The sequence below is a fragment of the Perissodus microlepis genome, chromosome 18, assembly GCF_051167445.1.
Source record: "Perissodus microlepis isolate ML-2025 ecotype Zambia chromosome 18, ASM5116744v1, whole genome shotgun sequence".
Taxonomy (NCBI): Eukaryota; Metazoa; Chordata; class Actinopteri; order Cichliformes; family Cichlidae; genus Perissodus; species Perissodus microlepis.
Genome location: NC_140478.1, coordinates 13,490,177 through 13,508,956, shown reverse-complemented (window position 1 = coordinate 13,508,956; position 18,780 = coordinate 13,490,177). Strand labels below are relative to the sequence as shown.

Genomic DNA, 18,780 nt, shown 5'->3' with positions numbered 1-18,780 from the left:
AAGTCAAGAAAAACAATACAGGTGCTATGCTGGATTGCTGCCTTGCCCCTGATTTTTTTCTGTGCAACTTGGTACAATGCACGATTTAAAAAAAAAAAAAAAAAAAAAAAACACTTTTCGTTGCAAGCGCCATATAAAAAACGTCAAAAATGATTTTGTAATTGAAACAGGACTCATTTGATGAAACATTACGATGTTTTATAGATTTGCCACATAAAATCGTTACTATTTTTTTAGGTGCTTACAAGCGCGTCAAAAATGTCTTTGTCTTTAATTATTAAAGGCTTTTATTTCTTAAGTAAGCGGAAGTACCTCTTGCGCTTGCGCACTAGGCTGCCGAGAAACTCGGAAGTGCTTCCAATCTTTTAAAGTGGCACGTCCTGCGTAAGGAGCACAAAATTCAGCCAAAATGATCGGTAAAGTAATCGGTCAGAAATATGTTGCCATTGCCAAGTCATGGTAAGAAGTTTTTACGTCGCGCCTGTGAGAAAAAGTGGAAAGAAATCGGACCTGTGCTTAAAAGAACCTCGATGTGTCCTTAGCTAGCATTAGCCGTTAGCCCAACTGAGGTCATAGTCGTAGGGACATGCTGACTTTAGACTATCTGTTGAAGATGTTATGATTTTTATGTATTAAAGCGAGTGTGAGCTATCTTTTCGTTATTAACTCTGCCTGTTCACAGAGGAGATTGGGAATCGCTTTTTTAAATACATCGAGCTAAGAGATTAAACCATGTGATCTCGGGCGAAGGTTTTTAATGTTCTTAATAAATCTGCTGCAAAGGCTGCATTAAACTTTATCCCAACTGGATTAAGGTACAGGATCCCCTCTCCTAAACAGATAAAAGTAAAATGCTCTGGCATATTTTACCAAACAGAAGCAGGTGCAACAGATTTATTTGGGGGGGGGGTTAGTTACTTACATCATTTTCCAGCATGTTTATAGCTTCAGCAGATAAAAAGGCATCAACCCTTTTGTCTTCTTCTAATAACCGAAACCACTAAAATGAATATTTGGTTTTACCCAATAAAAATGTATTTCTCTCTTCAGTTTCATCAATCGATGCTGAAATTAATAGAAAGACAACGGACAAATTTTCACTGTCTTCTCTCCACAGGCTCCCAACTATGGCAGTATGGGGAACAACTGGAGGTGTAGCCCTAGTGTACGTCACAGACTGGCGTTTGGTTTTGGATTATGTCCCCTATATCAACGGCAAATTCAAGAACGATGACTAACATGTGTCAGGTTAGTCCAAAGAATGGCAGCGTGAAACAGTCATTCGGGAGATTATCATGCACCGTTGAATAATAAATAATCATTTAACAAGCAGGACCCACATCCTAAGTTGGACTGACAGTGCTTAACAAAATGACAGGTGGCGTAAAGGTAGATCTAGGCTTGAGACTTCAGTGAGGACCAGGCATCCCCAGAGTCAGTGATGATAGTTCCAAAGACTTTACAAATTGTAGTGAATATATAATTGGTTTGTTAGCGATGACCAGCGGCCCATAAACCAACGGGGAGTCCTTTATGTGAAGTTGACATAGCTGCATGAAAATGAGAACAAACAGCTTATCATGAAGCATATATAGTGATAGAACATAAAGGGTGTGTGTGTGTGTATATGGGGGGGGGGGGGGGGGGTTGTCCCACTCCTGAAATTCAGAGAAGTTCTGTCTAATTCTGCAACGTAATATGCAGCTTGTTGCAAAAATAACTGATCAGGCTACTCAGTACCAGTTTTACTTCTATGTTGACTTTAAACTTGTTTGAACAGGCAAGAATCACATTTCTCATGTGTGGCATTGTGTAACACTAAATGTTTTCAGCTATCTCTAACAGGCAGCACACGTGCGTGATGCTCAAAACAAACACATTCAGAAATATTTTATTGTTTTTTGTTTTTTAATAATTATTCTTAACATCTTTTGGGATAATTCAAACTGCTCAAGTCTAGCTTTGGTTTTCAGTAATTTTCTTGACATTGTGGATGTCCAGTCTACAGAGGGATGTATGTGACTTTAAAGAAAACAAGTCACAGTACCACAGTCACGGGTTTGTTGGGGCCAAAAGTCGAGTCTTTCAGCATACTGAGGTCTTCAAGCGAACAATTTTGAGTCAAGTGAAACACAGACTCATTTCTTCCAATGCATACAGACCAATCATGAATACTCACTCCCCAAAATCAAATTGTGAGCCAAGAAAAACCTACAATATTACATGTTTGTTGGGCATAGATATATATGTTTTTCCTGTTTACTGACCCAGCACACAGGCTGTCTATATAATGGTAACAGTCATGCCTCAATCCAGAGGTAAAAGCATCACTGGGTGGAGTATTAGCCCCCCGTTTCCCAAATAGATTCTTTAATAAGTATTGCCTGAACCGCATGACTCAACCGAACAGAATGGGACACTACATTAATATCAAAAACAAACAAGCAGACATACTGTGATTTCCGAAACAAATGTCCGGAGTCGGAGCTGAGATTGAAAAGTCTTCAACTGATAGGAAGGAAACAATGAAGCGGTTTGTCATGATGAGCTCTGTAAGTGCTTGTCGTAATAATGTGAAGATTGAAAATGTGATTACTAAATGTGAGATGTCATCTGACACAAAGCTGCCAGGCGATCTTTTGGTTTCATTTATTTCTCAGTTACAAAGCAGACATTCAGAAAGGCAATGAACAAATTTAGGAGCTCATTATGCTCAGTCACTGCAAAACCCTAGTCATAAAAAGACTTTCTGGTCTGATCAAATTAAAGGGCTTTAGCATGAATTGTATTTACTACAGCTCTGGAAAAACAGGGGCACATTTCATCAGCTTGCTAAAAGAAAGTATTGACAATTGTGGTGACATACTCATTGATATATTTTATTTTTCTTTCCAGTTTGTTTTTGTATGTGGTTTTTGTCATATTGTATCTTGTTGTCCTTAAAGGTTTGGTTGCTTTAACATAGTAATCTGCAGATGTTTGGGATAAATAAATTAATAACTTAAATGAAACTGGACAGTTCAGAGAGGACACAAGACCAGAATTAAGGAAAGTGGCCTGTTTGAGACTGTATTTGGCAGCTTCTAATGAAAAGACTGTGACCACTGGAAATTTAAAACTCATAGGCATTAACTTTGAATTGGTTCATTCAGTTGATGTTGATTCAATTTTGAATGACGGTTTCAAATGAGAAAAAAATTACAGTTAATAAACAAAAATGCTTTAATATTCCATTAAGTTTTTCTTTTCCGCTTGCCCTCAGCATCCAGCTTTGATAATTTCTTGAACACATTATAACACATGTACCTTCCTCCTCCTCAGGTCAGCGCTGTTTTTTGTTTTTACACAAGGACCTACAGAGAGACCACGGACTGCTGCAGCCAGGACCTTCCACTGCATGGCAGGCCACCAGAGACCATCATTCTCACCCTCCAGCTCATTCAGCATTGAACTGTTCACTACCAACGTCCAATGAAATGATCCTTGGGTTTGGCATTTCAGCGTTCTTCTGCCAGTAAAAATATGAACAGACGAAGAGGAAAACAGTCACGATTTAAACGTGCATTTGGTTTCTTTCCCTGTTCAGATTAAGGACGTGTATTTATTGTAATCATCTGTGCTCTGTGGGTCAAATTTGATTCTTGATTTTTTGTGAGAAGTAAAGTATGTGTGATTTCTCCTATATTATGGCTGTTTATGGATTTATTTACTTTTGCTTGTGTTCCTGCTGAAGTTAAATGTGTAAATGTGCATGAAGCAAATTTAAAAACAGCCCCTCTTACTCATCCTCATAACTGGTCACAATGAAAAGTACTGACAGTTTCACTCTTTTGTTAAAAAGCTATAAAATATCAAGGCACTTAATAATTTTATTAACAGCTGGGTAATTAAAAAAAAAAAAAAGGTTTCTAAACTTTTTCCATCTCCTTTTACAAAACGTGGTGTAGTAGAAAATACTGGTCAAGGAAATCAATTCTTAACAAAGTGAATAGAAAAATTTATTAATGTGTAGGTAACAGTTTAACAAATAAATAAATAAATAAAGCCTGTTAAACTTGGATTTTAATCTAGCTGGCCTACCTGTTACAGCATCAAACTAGTGTAATTGCATTATTGTATTGTGTCATTAGACTTTAAATACAGACCGTTTATCCAGAACAAAAACAAATATCATTTTACAATTAAGTAACATGTTTTCCCATAAATGCAGTTTTGAGTACAATTATGAACACAATGAAAACGTTACAGTGTCAAAACTCTGTCATAGTTACTTTCCGCCTATGACAAAGCCCACGTGAGACCTGCGCGAGCTTTACTTTCGGACTACTTTACAGCGTGTGACGCATAAGTTACTAATACGGCGGAGTGATCTGCACTCGAGATCTGCAAGATCTCGAGCTGAGACAGACAGCTAGCAGACAAAATTCATGCCTGTGGTAATATTAATAAGGTAGTGAAGTTTTTGTCGTTTATTAGCAAAAATTAGGGGCAGAAATATTGAGACAGCCGGGACCATGGAAAGAAAAAGGTAGGACTTTGTCATGTTTGACCGAGTGAGTTATTGTAATAACGAGGAAATGCACGCACGCCTGCATACATCCGTGGGGCACTTTAGAAACGCTCATCAGTATCTGGGGAGGTTTAATTTATTTATTTGCAGCATTACTTTTGTAGCTAAAAGTTGACTTTAAAGCGGGTTGAGTTCGTTTGGTTTAAAATACTGCAGCTTCAAGCAACAATTGACACGCTATTTGCTACGACTTTGACGTCCCGGTGCTGCTAGCTTGATTAGCTAGCTAAGTTTCATTGTTTACACACGCTTGACTTGCAGTGCGCAGGCCCGTCACAGCTACAGCAGCACGAGCGCTCCAAACTTCACGTGGGGCTCACCATGAGTACGCTTCAGACACGCTTCAGTTAGAGACGGTCAAACAAAAACAACCACGTGGATATTATCAGCTACTGCTGGTCAGACCGCTTTTAACCACAGGGTGGGCTACAGAGGTGCCTGAATGACGTCTCTTGACTTGTTGTCAGCACACCTGTTGGGGTCCCGTGCTCGACAAGTTATTTTATAATATTTCTTTGAAAATATCTTTTTATGTCATTGTGTATTTGGGGTTATAGGCTATATGAGTCTACGTTATTGTGGCTACTCAGTGTTTACTTAATTTATATTTTAGAGCTGTTTTGTTAGATGTGTTGCAATTTCTGATTCCCTTTTGACCAGGCCTCTTGAGAAGGTTGTACAAAACCCCTAAGTACTTTCTGGATCAAAATGGCTCGATGTCATTAATGAGAGATTTCATGAGGAATTTGGAACAGTTTAAATATCAGTAGTCAGTTTTTGGCAGATGGTCACTAATATCTGATAACCTATTTTAAAAAAGACACACAAATCGTTTCACTTTCGTTTAGTGTAAAGGAGTGTAAATGCACATTTAACAAATCATTCATTTGTACTCCGGTCATGATTACACAATTGTCTTAAGAAAAATAAGTGCAAGTTTAACAGTGCCAATGTAGTAAGTCAAATTAAGCTAAATGCACAGCTACGTTTATGCCCTCCTTCACAATTTTCATGCTAACAAAAAACAAAACGCATCTACTGGGGTGGCCCCAGATACCATTTCGAAGAGTGGCTCTGTCAAAAAACTTATTCAAAAAAGTAACTGAGAGTGTCTGTGGAGTACTAAACTCTTGGACATCCCAGTTAAAAATAGTGGAATGAATCCAATGACCCGCCTGAGTTAAATGCAATTTTTTGTTCTAACTTTGTTTCTACATAGCGTTCAAATGTGATTATAAAAAACAGCTGTGTTGATGCAGAAGAACTGTGTATTCAGACTTTTTTCCTTTGATCAGGAATCAGTTAGTAATGGGCAAGCGCCTGTTTTTATTCTTGTATATAATGAAGTCTTTATTGCATTATGGATACAGTAGAATTCATTGAGTGTTTTTTATCTGACTTATTTTCATTTCATTTCATTTCCTGCTTTTGTGGATTTTTTTTTTTTTTTTTTTTTTTACACCGACTTTAATTTTGACATGTTTTATTTATCTAACTATTTTACTTTATTTAAGCTATTTTGTTATATGTTGGGTTTAATGTTTGGGCTGCTCTCACACAGGACTTTCTGAGCTTGTGGGATAAATATTAAAGTAGTTGTTGTTTTATCTTAAAGAATTGTACCTGCTATAAGCACAACTGATGTATCTTAAATACTGCTGATCCCTGGTGGACGCTTGTTTTGATGGTTTTTCTGTTTTTCTTTCTAGTCTACCTGTTAAGCGTATTCTCAACAAGCCGCAGATATTCCGCGGCAGCCCTCACGCTGATGTGAATGCTGGCCACTCCCGGGGCGAACAGCCACTCCTGATCAAAGGGCAGCGCAGCAGGCACAACCATCTCTATGACATCAGCCATCAAATAAGGGTAAGACAGTTTGGTCTCTGGTGTTTATGAGGCTTAAAAATGTATACCTGTAAGTTTAAGTTGTACTTCTTCATATTTAGTTTAACTGCATACATCTGTCCAAAAAACAGAATAACAACTAAACCCTTTGATTCTATTTGCATATGCCATATAAAAATGTCATTTTTGGAAGAAAAAAATTTCTTAAATGCAAAAATATATAAATAATCTCAAGTACAGTCCGTGAGTCGTTTGGTACCGGGCCGCGACAGTTGAGGCTCAGGTGTGAAATGTGTGGTTTTCAGGGTTTTTTATCAGTTTTCAGCGTTACTTTGTTATCGTTTTTATCGTTAACTCGGTTTTCCTGGGTCTTTTCACGTGTGTTATGAATAAATCTTTTTTTCGGTACCGGTACTAGTTTTATTTTGTTGTATTTATCCGCGACACCTTAAAGGCCGGTCCGTGAAAATATTGTCGGGCATAAACCGGTCCGTGGCGCAAAAAAGGTTGGGGACCGCTGCTTTATGCCACCTGTCTGCTGATTGGCTGCCCCTCAATCGCATACAGTTTGAAGACAACGGCTCTGAAGCCGCTGTGTTCACAGACATAAATGTGTGTCTGAGATCGTAACCTACCTACGTAAGGAAGTTTTTCTCTCATGAATTGAAACTTTAGATTCCTAGGCAAGGCAAGTTTATTTGTATAGCACAATTCAACAACAAGGTGATTCAAAGTGCTTTACAGAGACATTAGGAACAAAAACAAATAAAAAGCATGATTTAAAATTGATTAAAACAAGCAAACAAACAAACAAAACAGATAAAATCAGAACAGTAGATAAAATCAGTAGTTAAAATGTAAGTTTCGAAATTTAAGCTTAAGTGCGGATTTGGTGCTTTATTTAAATGCAGCTGAGAATAAGTGAGTCTTCAACCTGGAATATCCAACCTGAAATATCCAATTTGCACATGATATTTGGATGGTAGATTATTACCTCTTGACATTTGAAACCTGTCGTTACTTCATAGTTGCTATAGAGTACATTGTTGTGTCCTTCACCAGTAAACCTCCCCCAGAGATGAGGTTTTATGATTGACCGTTGACTGTACAAGTGGTAAATGTTGTAAAATTAACATCATTACAACCTTTTATGTCTGCTGTTAAGCTGACATATAGGTGTTTTCCTTGTAGCTATTTACTGCGTTTTTGTTTTCATGCCACATTGTGTCATAGTAGTCATTCCATTGCCTTGTAATGTTTTTATAGCCTCTTCACAATTAAATACGGGATGCAGCAGCCACTGCTATACAGGACTGACAGCAGTAAAAATAAAGCAGTAGGATAACTGTGTTGGCTTTAAAAGTGGCTCTTTTTAAAAGTGTCATTAAAAAAAATCTGTTCATATAGTAGAAAACTAACTTACGGTTCTCTCTTAAAGGCTAAGCCTGATTTAAACACAACGCTGCCAGTTCGACAGACAGCTTCCATCTTCAAACAGCCAGTGACCAAAGTAACAAATCACCCCAACAACAAGGTGAAGACGGACCCCCAGAAGGCTGTGGAACAACCAAAACAAGTAAGTCAGAAGCAGAAAAGGTGTGTCAAGTGTTTGTTTGTTTGTTTTTCTAATGGTAATTTAATTTTTTTTATGTGTGTGTGTGTGAGAGAGTGACTGAGATGTTCAGTTTTGGAAACACTGTGCCTAAAATACACAAAAGGTATCTTCCTCTTTGCTTCACTCTTTAGCTGTTCTGGGAGAGGAAGTTGAGCGGGTTAAATGCATTCGATATAGCAGAAGAGCTGGTCAAAACGATGGATCTCCCCAAAGGCTTGCAGGGTGAGGTTAACCTTTAAAACTTATCCGTCACATATAATTCAAACAGAAATAATTCTACCAGGTTGACCCATACCACCTGATTTTCTCTCCTTAGGGGTGGGGCCTGCATGTTCAGACAAAACGCTGCTCTCTGCGATCGCCAGTGCCCTGCACACCAGCCCGGCGCCCATCACTGGACAGCTCACTGCAGCGGTGGAGAAAAATCCAGGAGTCTGGCTCAACACTGCGCAGCCTCTCTGCAAAGCCTTTGTAGTGACTGATGATGATATTAGGTGAGATACTTTCATATTTAACACAAAAGAGCTCATGTAATCAATTTATTCTCGGAGCGGTCTAGAAACCAAAACTGACCACCATGTATTGACAAATCCACAGTACTCTTCACACTCATAGGTTGTTGCTTCCATCACTCACCTCGAAATTTAGAGAAGTTTATCCTGCAACCCGCCCAGTTTGCGTCACTACTGGGGGTTTCTTTTGTTTGTCATCTTTTTTTTTTTTTTTTTCTTGTGCTTGTAGTTGTTTGCTGAATGTCCCAGACTTTCTGTGGTCGTTACAAATCACTTCCTGTGTGAAGATGGCTTTAAGGCGTATATTGTCAAAAGGCAAAGGCTTGTGACCAGTTTAAAGTAAGAAATAAAATGAAAAAGGGCCTTAAAGCCTCAGACAACATTATCATTATTATTATTTAATCAGGAAGTGAAACTTCAGATTAAGAATCTCTTGTTTCTGTGAAGAACGCATCATTAACCTGGGGAGCTGAGCTCTTGAAGGGAAAAACGCCACACAAGGGGCCCTTGCTGGGTTCACACACTGGACTCCAATAATAAAACCATTAAATAGGCTTTAAAATGGCACAGTAATGTCACTGAGGACATCAATATCTTGTCTGAAAAAGCTTTGTCAGAGCTGTCAGCAGACAAATGCAACTGGTCTTGGTATTCACATTTAGTATAAGCTGGTAGCCGGTCACTTAACCTGTGAGCACAGAAGTTTTCTATTCCAGTGACACAAGAATACAGCTTTAAATTCAGGCTCAACATATAGTGAATCAGCACTTTGTACCTATTTACTGAAGCTCCAGCTAGCATGCTACAGCTGATGATAAAAAACTTGTGCACTGCCAAAACCAGCGCACTTTATTTTTATTGCAGGACAGTAGATGTTTGACTCTCGGAGCGTTCTGAACCAAGGACATTTCATACTGAGAACAAGTGTTACACACTGAAAACTTGGGACAGTTGTATCACAAGTCACCATTATTATTTTGCTATTTGACCTTCAGTTCAGGCACATTATTATATAAATGTTAGAAAAACAAACTAAATTCACTGTGTTCAAAAGTTCAATCTTGAGATTTACTTTGTGTTCTGCTTCTCTTTTATGGCTTTGTAATGAGTCATACTTCGCATTTATATTCTTATACCAAATTGAACTACGGTGTCTTTTTATGGGTCATTGTTCACATGGTGAGAACAGCACATCAGCCTCAGTCCATTTAGCGAAAAGCAAGATAAAATGCAGATATGTGGTTTTTCTTTTTTTGAAACGTGACCATTAACCATGTGACGTTAACTTATCTATCATTTTGGACGTGTGACAATCATGGTCACAATGTAGGATAAAGTGACTAAGGACCCAGTCACACAGGCCTTGAGACCAGTCTGTGACCACCTGGCAACCACTTGTCACTAGGAGAAAATGTGTGTTACTCAGCCAGCAGGCAGAAACCTCCCTGTCATTGGTTTGGTCTCTGGTACTTGCTGCCGTAGTAGTTATAATGGAAGTGATGGACAAATGCAGGTCAGCTGTATGTCAGACAGCTCTCGAGTGATGTGTGTATGACGCCAGGTGAGAAACAACAATAGAGAACAGGGCTATTTCTTTGTATATTTAATGGGAACCTGTTATTCTGACTTTTATTCTTGGACTCTGCTAAAGTAGATTTGCATGACTTGAGTGCATGAGTCAGCTGTTTTACCTCTTCTTCCATGAAGGCCACCCTCACTTTATGCCAGCGGTCCCCAACCCCCGGGCCTCGGACCGGTACCGGTCCGTGAGTCGTTTGGTACCGGGCCGCGAGAGTTGAGGCTCAGGTGTGAAATGTATGGTTTTTATCGGTTTTCAGCGTTATTTTGTTATCGTTTTTATCGTTAACTCGGTTTTCCTGGGTCTTTTCACGTGTGTTATGAATAAATCTTCTTTTTTTCGGTACCGGTACTAGTTTTATTTTGTTGTATTTATCCGCGACACCTTAAAGGCCGGTCCGTGAAAATATTATCGGGCATAAACCGGTCCGTGGCGCAAAAAAGGTTGGGGACCGCTGCTTTATGCCACCTGTCTGCTGATTGGCTGCCCCTCAATCGCATACAGTTTGAAGACAACGGCTCTGAAGCCGCTGTGTTCACAGACATAAATGTGTGTCTGAGATCGTATCAAAGATTTGCCCTGTTATTGAGTGTGCATATATACATACATACATACATACTATCCTCCTTCACCGGTGACGTTAATTTCCCAAAACATGTTATCATTTTTAGTTATTGTAATGATGTGCAAAGTTTTCTAGACTGAAGTGTTCATATTAAAATTTAGAGCACACGTCTCCATGTATAAGTCATAAAAACAGACTTAATCTCCACAGAGGAGATGCACATTTCTTCTGTGTTCATGTGTTGGATGTATCATCTACAGTTATCAAGCTTCATGTCTCTGGGAATTGAATTTATTTATTTTTTTATTGCTTATTTTGGGTCTGAAAATGAAATTATTTTCTGGAGTGAGCAAAAATAAATAAATAAAAATCAGCCTCCCTCTAAGGTCACGTGGTGGGCTGAGGTGTAGTGTGCGGCTCTTTGGTGGACATCAAATGATTTGCACTTTTCCTTCCCTGAAACTTTTTTCAAGTCGTGAAAGACGTTATGTCATTAATGAAATTATGTGTTCTTGTCTGTGCCCCTCAGGAAGCAGGAGGACCTGGTGCAGAATGTGAGGAGGCGGCTCGAAGAAGCCCTTATGGCTGATATGCTGGCTCATATAAAAGACACCGCTGCAGACGTAGAAGCAGAGGTGAAGGGTGAGCAGGTGGAGAAGGAGGAGTTATAGCCAAGGTACACAGAAAGGCAGTAATCACTACAGTATGGCCGAATTTCTCATGGTTAATTGCATTTAATATGACCTACAGTATATTCCTAAACAAGTAACTCTCCTCTATCTCTCCCACAGACTTGTTTGAGACATTTGCTGGTAAAGTCTTTTCAATGCTCGAATTAACGGCTCCATGAAGGTTTGTATGCAGTTAAACTGAAGCAGACTTTATATGCAGACATTCTGCAGATTTTTTTCCTAACCTAAACAAAGACTGTGGTCTTTAATTTTTTTGTTTTTTAAACATATGACCTTATAATCCTGTAAGGGTGCTCTGAGTTTTCATTTTTACCTCTACTAAAGTCCGGCAGCTGGTTATGGTGCTCTACACAATGCAGTGTTATGTTTAGTTAACAGCTGTTTAAGCTCAGTGTTGAAAACGCAGACCTTTATGTACACGACTGATCTCTGTGTGTGTTACATTTTAATTGGTTTTAAGAAGTGTTTTTATTTCCTGCTATTGCTTTTTATGTTTTACTGACACTGTAAGTTAGCATGTCATGTTTGAAAGCATAGAAATGCAGCAGTATTTTTACATGGCTCTGGATGGTGATGATTACAGTTTCACGGTTCAAACTTTTTTTTTTTTGGTCACAATAATTTGAGTTTACATAGCTTTGAACATGAAGCCATGGTATTTGTATTTTCACTATTCTTTGAACAACTACTATTGCATTTCAGTAAAAGGTGCGTTCCCTCAGATCATACAAACACACTGCTGATGTACTGTTTTCTGTCAAATAAAGGCATTTTTCTTATATGTGTCCTTTTGTATGTTTGTTTGTATTTAGTGTCTGTTAAAGTTCGTTTTTTGTAGGTATCACTTTAATGTCCCCACGGGACAAATTTTATTAAACCGTATCCATCCAGGTCATAGGAGAGCAGTGTAAGCAAAGACACCCACACCACCCATCCCCAGCCACCTCCTCCAGCTCTTCAGAGGGGATACCAAGCCATCCAGGGGATACAATCCCTCTAGCAAATCCTTCTCCCACCTCACCTAGGAGGCATGCTGGTCAAATGCTGACCACCTCAGCTGGCTCTACTCTGAGTCCTTCCTGTATAACCTTTCAGACAGACCATGAATCAAAAGACAGCCTAACATTCGGAAATAGTTTCTTTATATCGATGAAGAAAGGGAGGGGGGTAATAAATTAGTATATTCCTTTTGTCTGTGTTGGCAGTGGAGGGATCTCTACACCCATGTAACCCTTCATCCTTAAATAAGATAAATCAGTCAGCATTAATAATAAATTTCATCTTTGTGCCTCTGACTAAAGGTATACAAGGAAGCATGCCGATGTGGTTTTTTTAAACATGTATGCGCTTATATAAAAATAACTTCAATCGAAACCCCTAGAACAACCCTGTGGCGCGTTTATGAGTTTGGGTTTTTTTTTAACAAATATCTTAAAAGCAACTACTAGTGCATGAGCATCGCTCAGTGATGCTGTTGGACCACCCCAAACACCTCATTGGTAGCCATGATGAACACACCCAACCGTGGTCACATTTTTTTAAAACGTATATCAGTGCCTTAATAGTTACGCTACAAAAACCTCCACGGAAGAGGAGAGTGAAATAGTGCTCTGACAGACCCGGCGGGGGTGACAGTAGCCCAGACTGCTGTGCGTTGATGCTCTCCCCTTGCTTCATGTGGCCTTTGAACTCATTGTTGTGTCGCGGGTGACGTCAGTGCCGTGTGCGGGAGACGGAGCGGCGTGCGCCTGGCGAGACAAAGGCGGCGGACCGACCGGGGTCAGGCAGGCAAGAGCAGCAGCAGAAAGCCGAGAATCACTGTTTTTTTTTTTTTTTTTTAAAAACTAAAAGGTAACCACTAACCTTGGACTTCAGTTGAGCTCTCCCTGACGCTGGGAGAAATGAAGAGGCAGTGACACTCCTGTGGAAATCTCCTGGAGGAGGAAAAACAACAGTGCCCTCTTTTCGGTTTTAAACGTTTTTTTCTTCTTCTCCTCAAACGCCCCCCTTTCGGTTTGCTAGTTAGCCGAACCGCTAGCTCATAGCGCTGCACAGCACAGCACAGGTCTCCTCCTTCAGTCTGCTCCACGTCTTTCCCTAAAGAACTGGGCTACGAGTGAAGAGAGGACTTCATCGACAAAACGTAGATAAAGTAAGTTCTTGTGGTTTCCGCACGTATTTAATTTTAAAAAATAACACGGCAGTCTGTGAATGTGAACACAAGTTCGACTGTCAGAACAGAGCTAAAGCAGCTAACCGCGGCGCTCTCAAACAAAGAGGTCGACAACGTGACTGAGTGCCGACTGTGTGGAGCTAGCCTGCTAGCTTTTGATTCTTGGAGCTAACAACAGCTCATTTATCTGTTTATTGTTTTTAAATTTACGTTTAAATTCGGTCAGCACACACCGGACCGGCTGGAGTCGGCACCGAAAAGGCTCGGGAATATACTGTATGTGGTTGTGAGGACGGGCAAAACAGTCAACCTCCTGGATGAGCTCAGTTGTCAGACAAACAGCAACAACAGACAAAGCAAAGGCGCTCAAATCAATACTGTTAATGCGTGTTGTTATTGTTGGGTGATCTGGGGCTCCACGGTGCTCTGTTACACTCGTATTTTGTGTGTTTTAATAGAAGACATGGAAAAACCTTTTATTTTTATTGTTGTTTTCTTTGAATTTCAGCAGAGGGTGAGCGGACTCCCAACAAAACAGGCATCCGTGATCTGATGTGAGATCCACGGAGAGACTATGCCTAGCCCTTTATTTCACCCCGAGATTATGGACCACGACGTGGTGATCAGCAGCCAACACAACGGGGTCGGTCTGTCCAGGGAAACGGATCAGGAGTCCCGGGAGGAGGACCACCAAGAGGCGCTCCGCTTCGCCCTGGACCAGCTGTCACTGATGGCCATGGAGAAGGTGGACTGTGGGGGCGGCGGAAGCAGCGGGCTTGTGGACAGCCTGGATGGGACCCAGGGTCCGGGACCCGAGAATTGCAACGGTGTGAGTGGAGGGGGGTTCGTGGATCTACAAATGCTGGACCATCCCAGCGGGTCTCGGGACTCTCCGACGTCCTGCTCTCCATCCCCGGAGTACTATGGCTCAGGGGGGTACCACATGGCCGGCTCCCACGCCATGCTCCACGGGGAACCAAACTCCGTCCTCTGCAGCAGGAAAAGAAGTGTCAACATGACCGAGTGTGTGCCCGTCCCCAGCTCCGAGCATGTGGCTGAGATAGTGGGCAGACAAGGTAAGGCTGTGCCGTTGAGCAGCTTGTTCTTTGTTTGGGTGACTGCCTGGTGAGCTGGGTCTGTGAACTTCAGCTGTCTGAGCTTGATGTTGTGGTCGGGCTGCACTTCCCTCTCCTGCTCTTCAGTGGCAGCATAATGCGGATACTCCACTGAAATGAAATGCCGCTGTAGTATTTGTGATTTTTGTTTGTTTTTTTTTTTTTTTTAAATCAGCAATTAGACAATGCTCTGACAGAGGGTGAGGGAGTGAGCGTGGCTGAGTGGGAAGGGAGGGGGAGGGGAGAGGGTCAGACAAAGCGGCAGATTGTCGGGAGTCTGGACATGTCTAGCAGCCTGCACCAAACAAAGGAAATATCGCGAAATGTGTAGATTTTCTTCGTACCGCAGATCACAGGCGGCACTGAACTCACACCTTCACCTCATACATGCGTTTGTGCTTTTGTTATATTTGCTTCTCAGAGCAGATGTGAGGCTGAAACGGGGCAGCAGCAGACGCACAAACACGGGACTGGGCGGTGTTACGCCCTGCACCCAGCTCAGTCTGCCGCTGCTGCTGCTTGCCGCTACGTTTCTACTCGAGATGATTTCTTTAATTATGATTTCTATTCGGATGTGTCCTACACTTTAAATTTAGTCACGCCGTGGGTTTGTTTTTCCCGTTGCGCTCGCGCTAACGTTACAGCATTGTTCTCTTTGTTTGAAAAAGCCATGCTTTCTGCTTCCCAGAATGACATCACGCTCCGTGCGTCCTATTGGCCGCCGAGAATGAAGCGTCCGCATTTAAAGACACAGAGCGCAGTGTGGATGCTGCTGCTGGGAGGAGGCATGCAGTGCAGCACTGATTTAATGTGGAGAGCTTCATGAAGACCTGCTGGCTTTACTGCCTGTTTCATAAAATGATCAGCACTACCTCAGTTTGAGCTGATGATAAAGGAATGGCTGATTATTTTTCATTTATGCTGTAGTTGCCGGTTAATTAGGTACACTTTGTGTAGTTTGGTGGCTCTCTGACTGTGGAGCATACACCACTGTTGTGGGGTGTGGATTATGTCAGGAAAATGCTTCTCATTTTTTACTGAAGCGTGTTTTTTGGCTTCTGATGCCAGAGTAAGTCTGAGTTTATACTAATATAATCATGTTGTAGAAATGCTACTTTCAGCTCCTTCCTTTTTCACAAAGGGTCACCACAGCGGGCAGATATGCATATTTGATGTGGTAGACCTTTACACATTTTACCCTTCCTGACACAACTCAAAAGGATTTGTCTCCTCCTGGGACCGAACAGAGGAAATTACTTTATTTATCCTTGTGACAGACTGGCGATCTGTCCAGGGTGTACCCTGCCTCTCACCCTATGGTAGCTGGGATAAGCTCCAGTCCCTCCACGACCCAATAAGGATAAGCGGAAAAGAATGGATAGATGGATATTTTATGGCAAATGTGTAAATTACTACACCAAAGTGCTACCGGGCGTATTACAAAAATATTTTTGATGTCAGGCTTTGAAATTTAGGCTGAAATTTGTGCTCTGCCTAATATAGCCCATTCATATTAGTGAGAGCAACTCAATTTTAGAAACTTTACAAAGTGAAGCATTCATAATTGTCAGCAAAATCAGATCAACTAATAAAACAAACAAAAAGAACATTGCAGTTGATTGTGTGCTTCTGAATCTTCCAGGTTGTAAGATCAAGGCCCTGCGTGCCAAAACAAACACCTACATAAAGACTCCGGTGCGAGGCGAGGATCCTGTGTTTATCGTGACGGGACGCAGGGAGGATGTGGAGATGGCCAAGCGTGAAATTGTGTCTGCAGCAGAGCACTTCTCTATGATCAGGGCGTCCCGCTGCAAAGCTGGAGGGGGTGGAGGAGGCGGCTCCCTTCCCGGACCACCAAACCTACCTGGACAGACCACTATACAGGTGCAGTAGCCCTGCTGTGGTGCTGGGTCATGTTTTTGCTTTTTGTCTTGTTTTGCTTGAGAATCAGCTAAAATATCCTTTTATTTTATCCCTGATCCAGGTTAGAGTGCCGTACAGAGTAGTCGGTTTAGTTGTTGGACCAAAAGGGGCAACAATCAAGCGCATCCAGCAGCAGACTCACACCTACATCGTGACACCGAGTCGAGAAAAAGACCCCGTGTTCGAGGTGACTGGGATGCCAGAGAACGTGGACAGAGCGAGAGAGGAGATCGAGACTCACATCACCCTGAGAACTGGAACCTTTGTAGACCTCCAGGGAGACAATGACTTCCACACTAATGGCACTGATGTCAGTCTTGAAGGCCTTGGCTCCCTGAGTGGGGGACTGGGGGCGACTTTGTGGTCCAGGGCAACTAGCCACCATTCTGCCCCCCCTCCTCCTCCAACATCCCCACCTTCTGCTCTTTCCATGTCCGTACACCACTCGTCCGGCAGGAAGATGTCCTCATCGGTTCCCTATCACACGCACAATGGCGGGATGAGCGCAGACAGCTTCAGCACCGCCCGGAAGGCCACCGAGGGAGGCAGTCCCACTAGCCCTTTTAGCACAGGCTCCAGCAGCGCTGGGGGATTCACTTTTGGGGGCGACTCCACCCCAGGACTGCCTTCGTCAGACGAGCTGGGCTTCGAGTTCAGTGCTTCCAACATCTGGGCGCCTTTCGTCAACAGCGGATCGGGCAATAAGACGGGCAGCTCCTCTCAGCAGCAGCCTCTGCGTCGCAATAGCAGCGGCGTCAGCGCTGGCGCCATCACTCCACGATTGTCCCCGACTCTGCCTCAGGACACAGGCGTGGTCCCCCCACTGGATCACCCGCTTGCCCGTCGTGCTCAAAGCGACCCCCTCAGCACTCTCTCCTGGCTGCAGTCTGGCAACGCAGGCGGCGGCTCCTTCTCCGGAGCATCGAGCTCCAGCTCCGGCGGCTCATCGACCGGTTACTCCTCCTGCTCGGCCTCCTCCCTCCCCGGTGGGTCGCCTACCGACTCAGAGGGAGGCGGCAGCGGCGTGGGTCTCACCTCTGGGATTTTGAGCCGACTGAAAGGCAGCTCTGGCTCCGGGGTTGCGGCTCTGGTTGGGGTCAGCCCCGGGGTCAACAGGGACTGCTTCGTGTGTTTCGAGAGCGAGGTGACGGCAGCCCTGGTGCCCTGCGGCCACAACTTGTTCTGCATGGAGTGCGCTGGGCAGATCTGCCAATCAACAGAGCCAGAATGCCCCGTCTGTCACACTCCTACCACACAGTGCATCCGCATCTTCTCGTAATGACCCGGGCAAAGGGGGGGGGGGGGGGGGGGTAAAATGTGGGATGGGAGGGGAACGGTCCCAAGTGGGGCACCAGCTGCGGCAGAGACAATGGAAGGAGTCACAATAATAACCTTCACACACATGATGGACCATAATAAATGCATTAATAGAGATGACGATACTATAAGGATGCTGATTTATTGCTGGTAACTGTCGATAAATGATGATGATAATAATTAATAGTGACTTATTTTCAGAGTGAAGTTAATTGAAACTGGTCTGTAGACAGTTGGAGCTCAGCCAGTCTCTTGGTGTTGAACTTAACGGAAGGAAACTAGTGTCTTATCTCTCTTCAGGCCTTCTTTTTGACCCAGAGCGGCCCTTGCGGCTGCCTGCTGGTCTGTCTCAACATTTCTTCATTCTGGCTTCTTCTTCAGATCTCTGCCTGCTCTCTCTCGCTCTCTCTCTCGCTCTCTCTCTGTCTCACAGCCTTTCTTTTTGACACTTTTGTACTTAACAGATATTTTTCAATGAAGCTGTCAACGAGGCCTGCACTTTTCTACTCCCTAATTTTACTGTTCTCAACAGGGCACCGCCCGTTTCCAACAAATCCCTTTGTCCTTTGTTCTCACTCATGCTGTTGTTTGTGGCACGAAGTGGCAAGGTTCCTCTTTTTTCTGTAAGTTTGGGACTTTTCTCTCTGTTTTTATTTTAAAGATCGCCGTGTTGTCAGGCACCTAGAAGAACAATAAACCCAAGGGACCTCTTAAGGATCAATTCCAGTTTCTCTTTGCCACAAAAGAATAGCCATCAGTAAGTAAGCCAAATGAATGTTATTAATAGACATCTCTTGAGTGAATTCATGTTGGATGAGTCTGCCCCACATTTCAAATGTGGCTGTCGCATTGATTCACATTAATTTTCCTTTAA

At 42.5% G+C, this 18,780-nt stretch overlaps 3 protein-coding genes and 1 long non-coding RNA gene across 5 annotated transcripts; 3 read left to right on the top strand and 1 right to left on the bottom strand.

The window, feature by feature from the left end:
- The first annotated feature begins 320 nt into the window (after positions 1–320).
- uqcr11 (ubiquinol-cytochrome c reductase, complex III subunit XI) lies at positions 321–3,682 on the top strand. Its single transcript, XM_084911900.1, has 3 exons — positions 321–459; positions 1,118–1,248; positions 3,322–3,682. The coding sequence occupies exons 1-2, from the start codon at positions 410–412 to the stop codon at positions 1,236–1,238; spliced, it is 171 nt and encodes a 56-aa protein (XP_084768026.1). The 5' UTR covers positions 321–409; the 3' UTR covers positions 1,239–1,248; positions 3,322–3,682.
- A 601-nt stretch (positions 3,683–4,283) lies between these two features.
- Positions 4,284–12,157, top strand: mbd3a (methyl-CpG binding domain protein 3a). Its single transcript, XM_084911899.1, has 7 exons — positions 4,284–4,528; positions 6,280–6,436; positions 7,854–7,991; positions 8,162–8,252; positions 8,347–8,524; positions 11,216–11,362; positions 11,478–12,157. Exons 1-6 carry the CDS (start codon positions 4,515–4,517, stop codon positions 11,355–11,357), a joined length of 720 nt encoding a protein of 239 aa, XP_084768025.1. The 5' UTR covers positions 4,284–4,514; the 3' UTR covers positions 11,358–11,362; positions 11,478–12,157.
- On the bottom strand, positions 11,945–13,332 carry LOC146367482 (uncharacterized). Its single transcript, XR_014797549.1, has 2 exons — positions 13,242–13,332; positions 11,945–13,126 (listed from the first exon to the last, which is right to left on the bottom strand). It is a non-coding gene; the product is annotated as an uncharacterized LOC146367482 (long non-coding RNA).
- On the top strand, positions 13,117–17,884 carry LOC146367481 (RNA-binding protein MEX3B). Of its 2 annotated transcripts, none has more exons than XM_084911890.1 (4): positions 13,117–13,530; positions 14,063–14,627; positions 16,309–16,550; positions 16,651–17,884. In XM_084911890.1, exons 2-4 carry the CDS (start codon positions 14,126–14,128, stop codon positions 17,866–17,868), a joined length of 1,962 nt encoding a protein of 653 aa, XP_084768016.1. In that variant the 5' UTR covers positions 13,117–13,530; positions 14,063–14,125; the 3' UTR covers positions 17,869–17,884. The 2 variants fall into 2 exon arrangements, with proteins under 2 accessions (XP_084768016.1, XP_084768015.1); XM_084911889.1 differs by having other exon boundaries at positions 14,060–14,627.
- Positions 17,885–18,780: the final 896 nt, after the last annotated feature.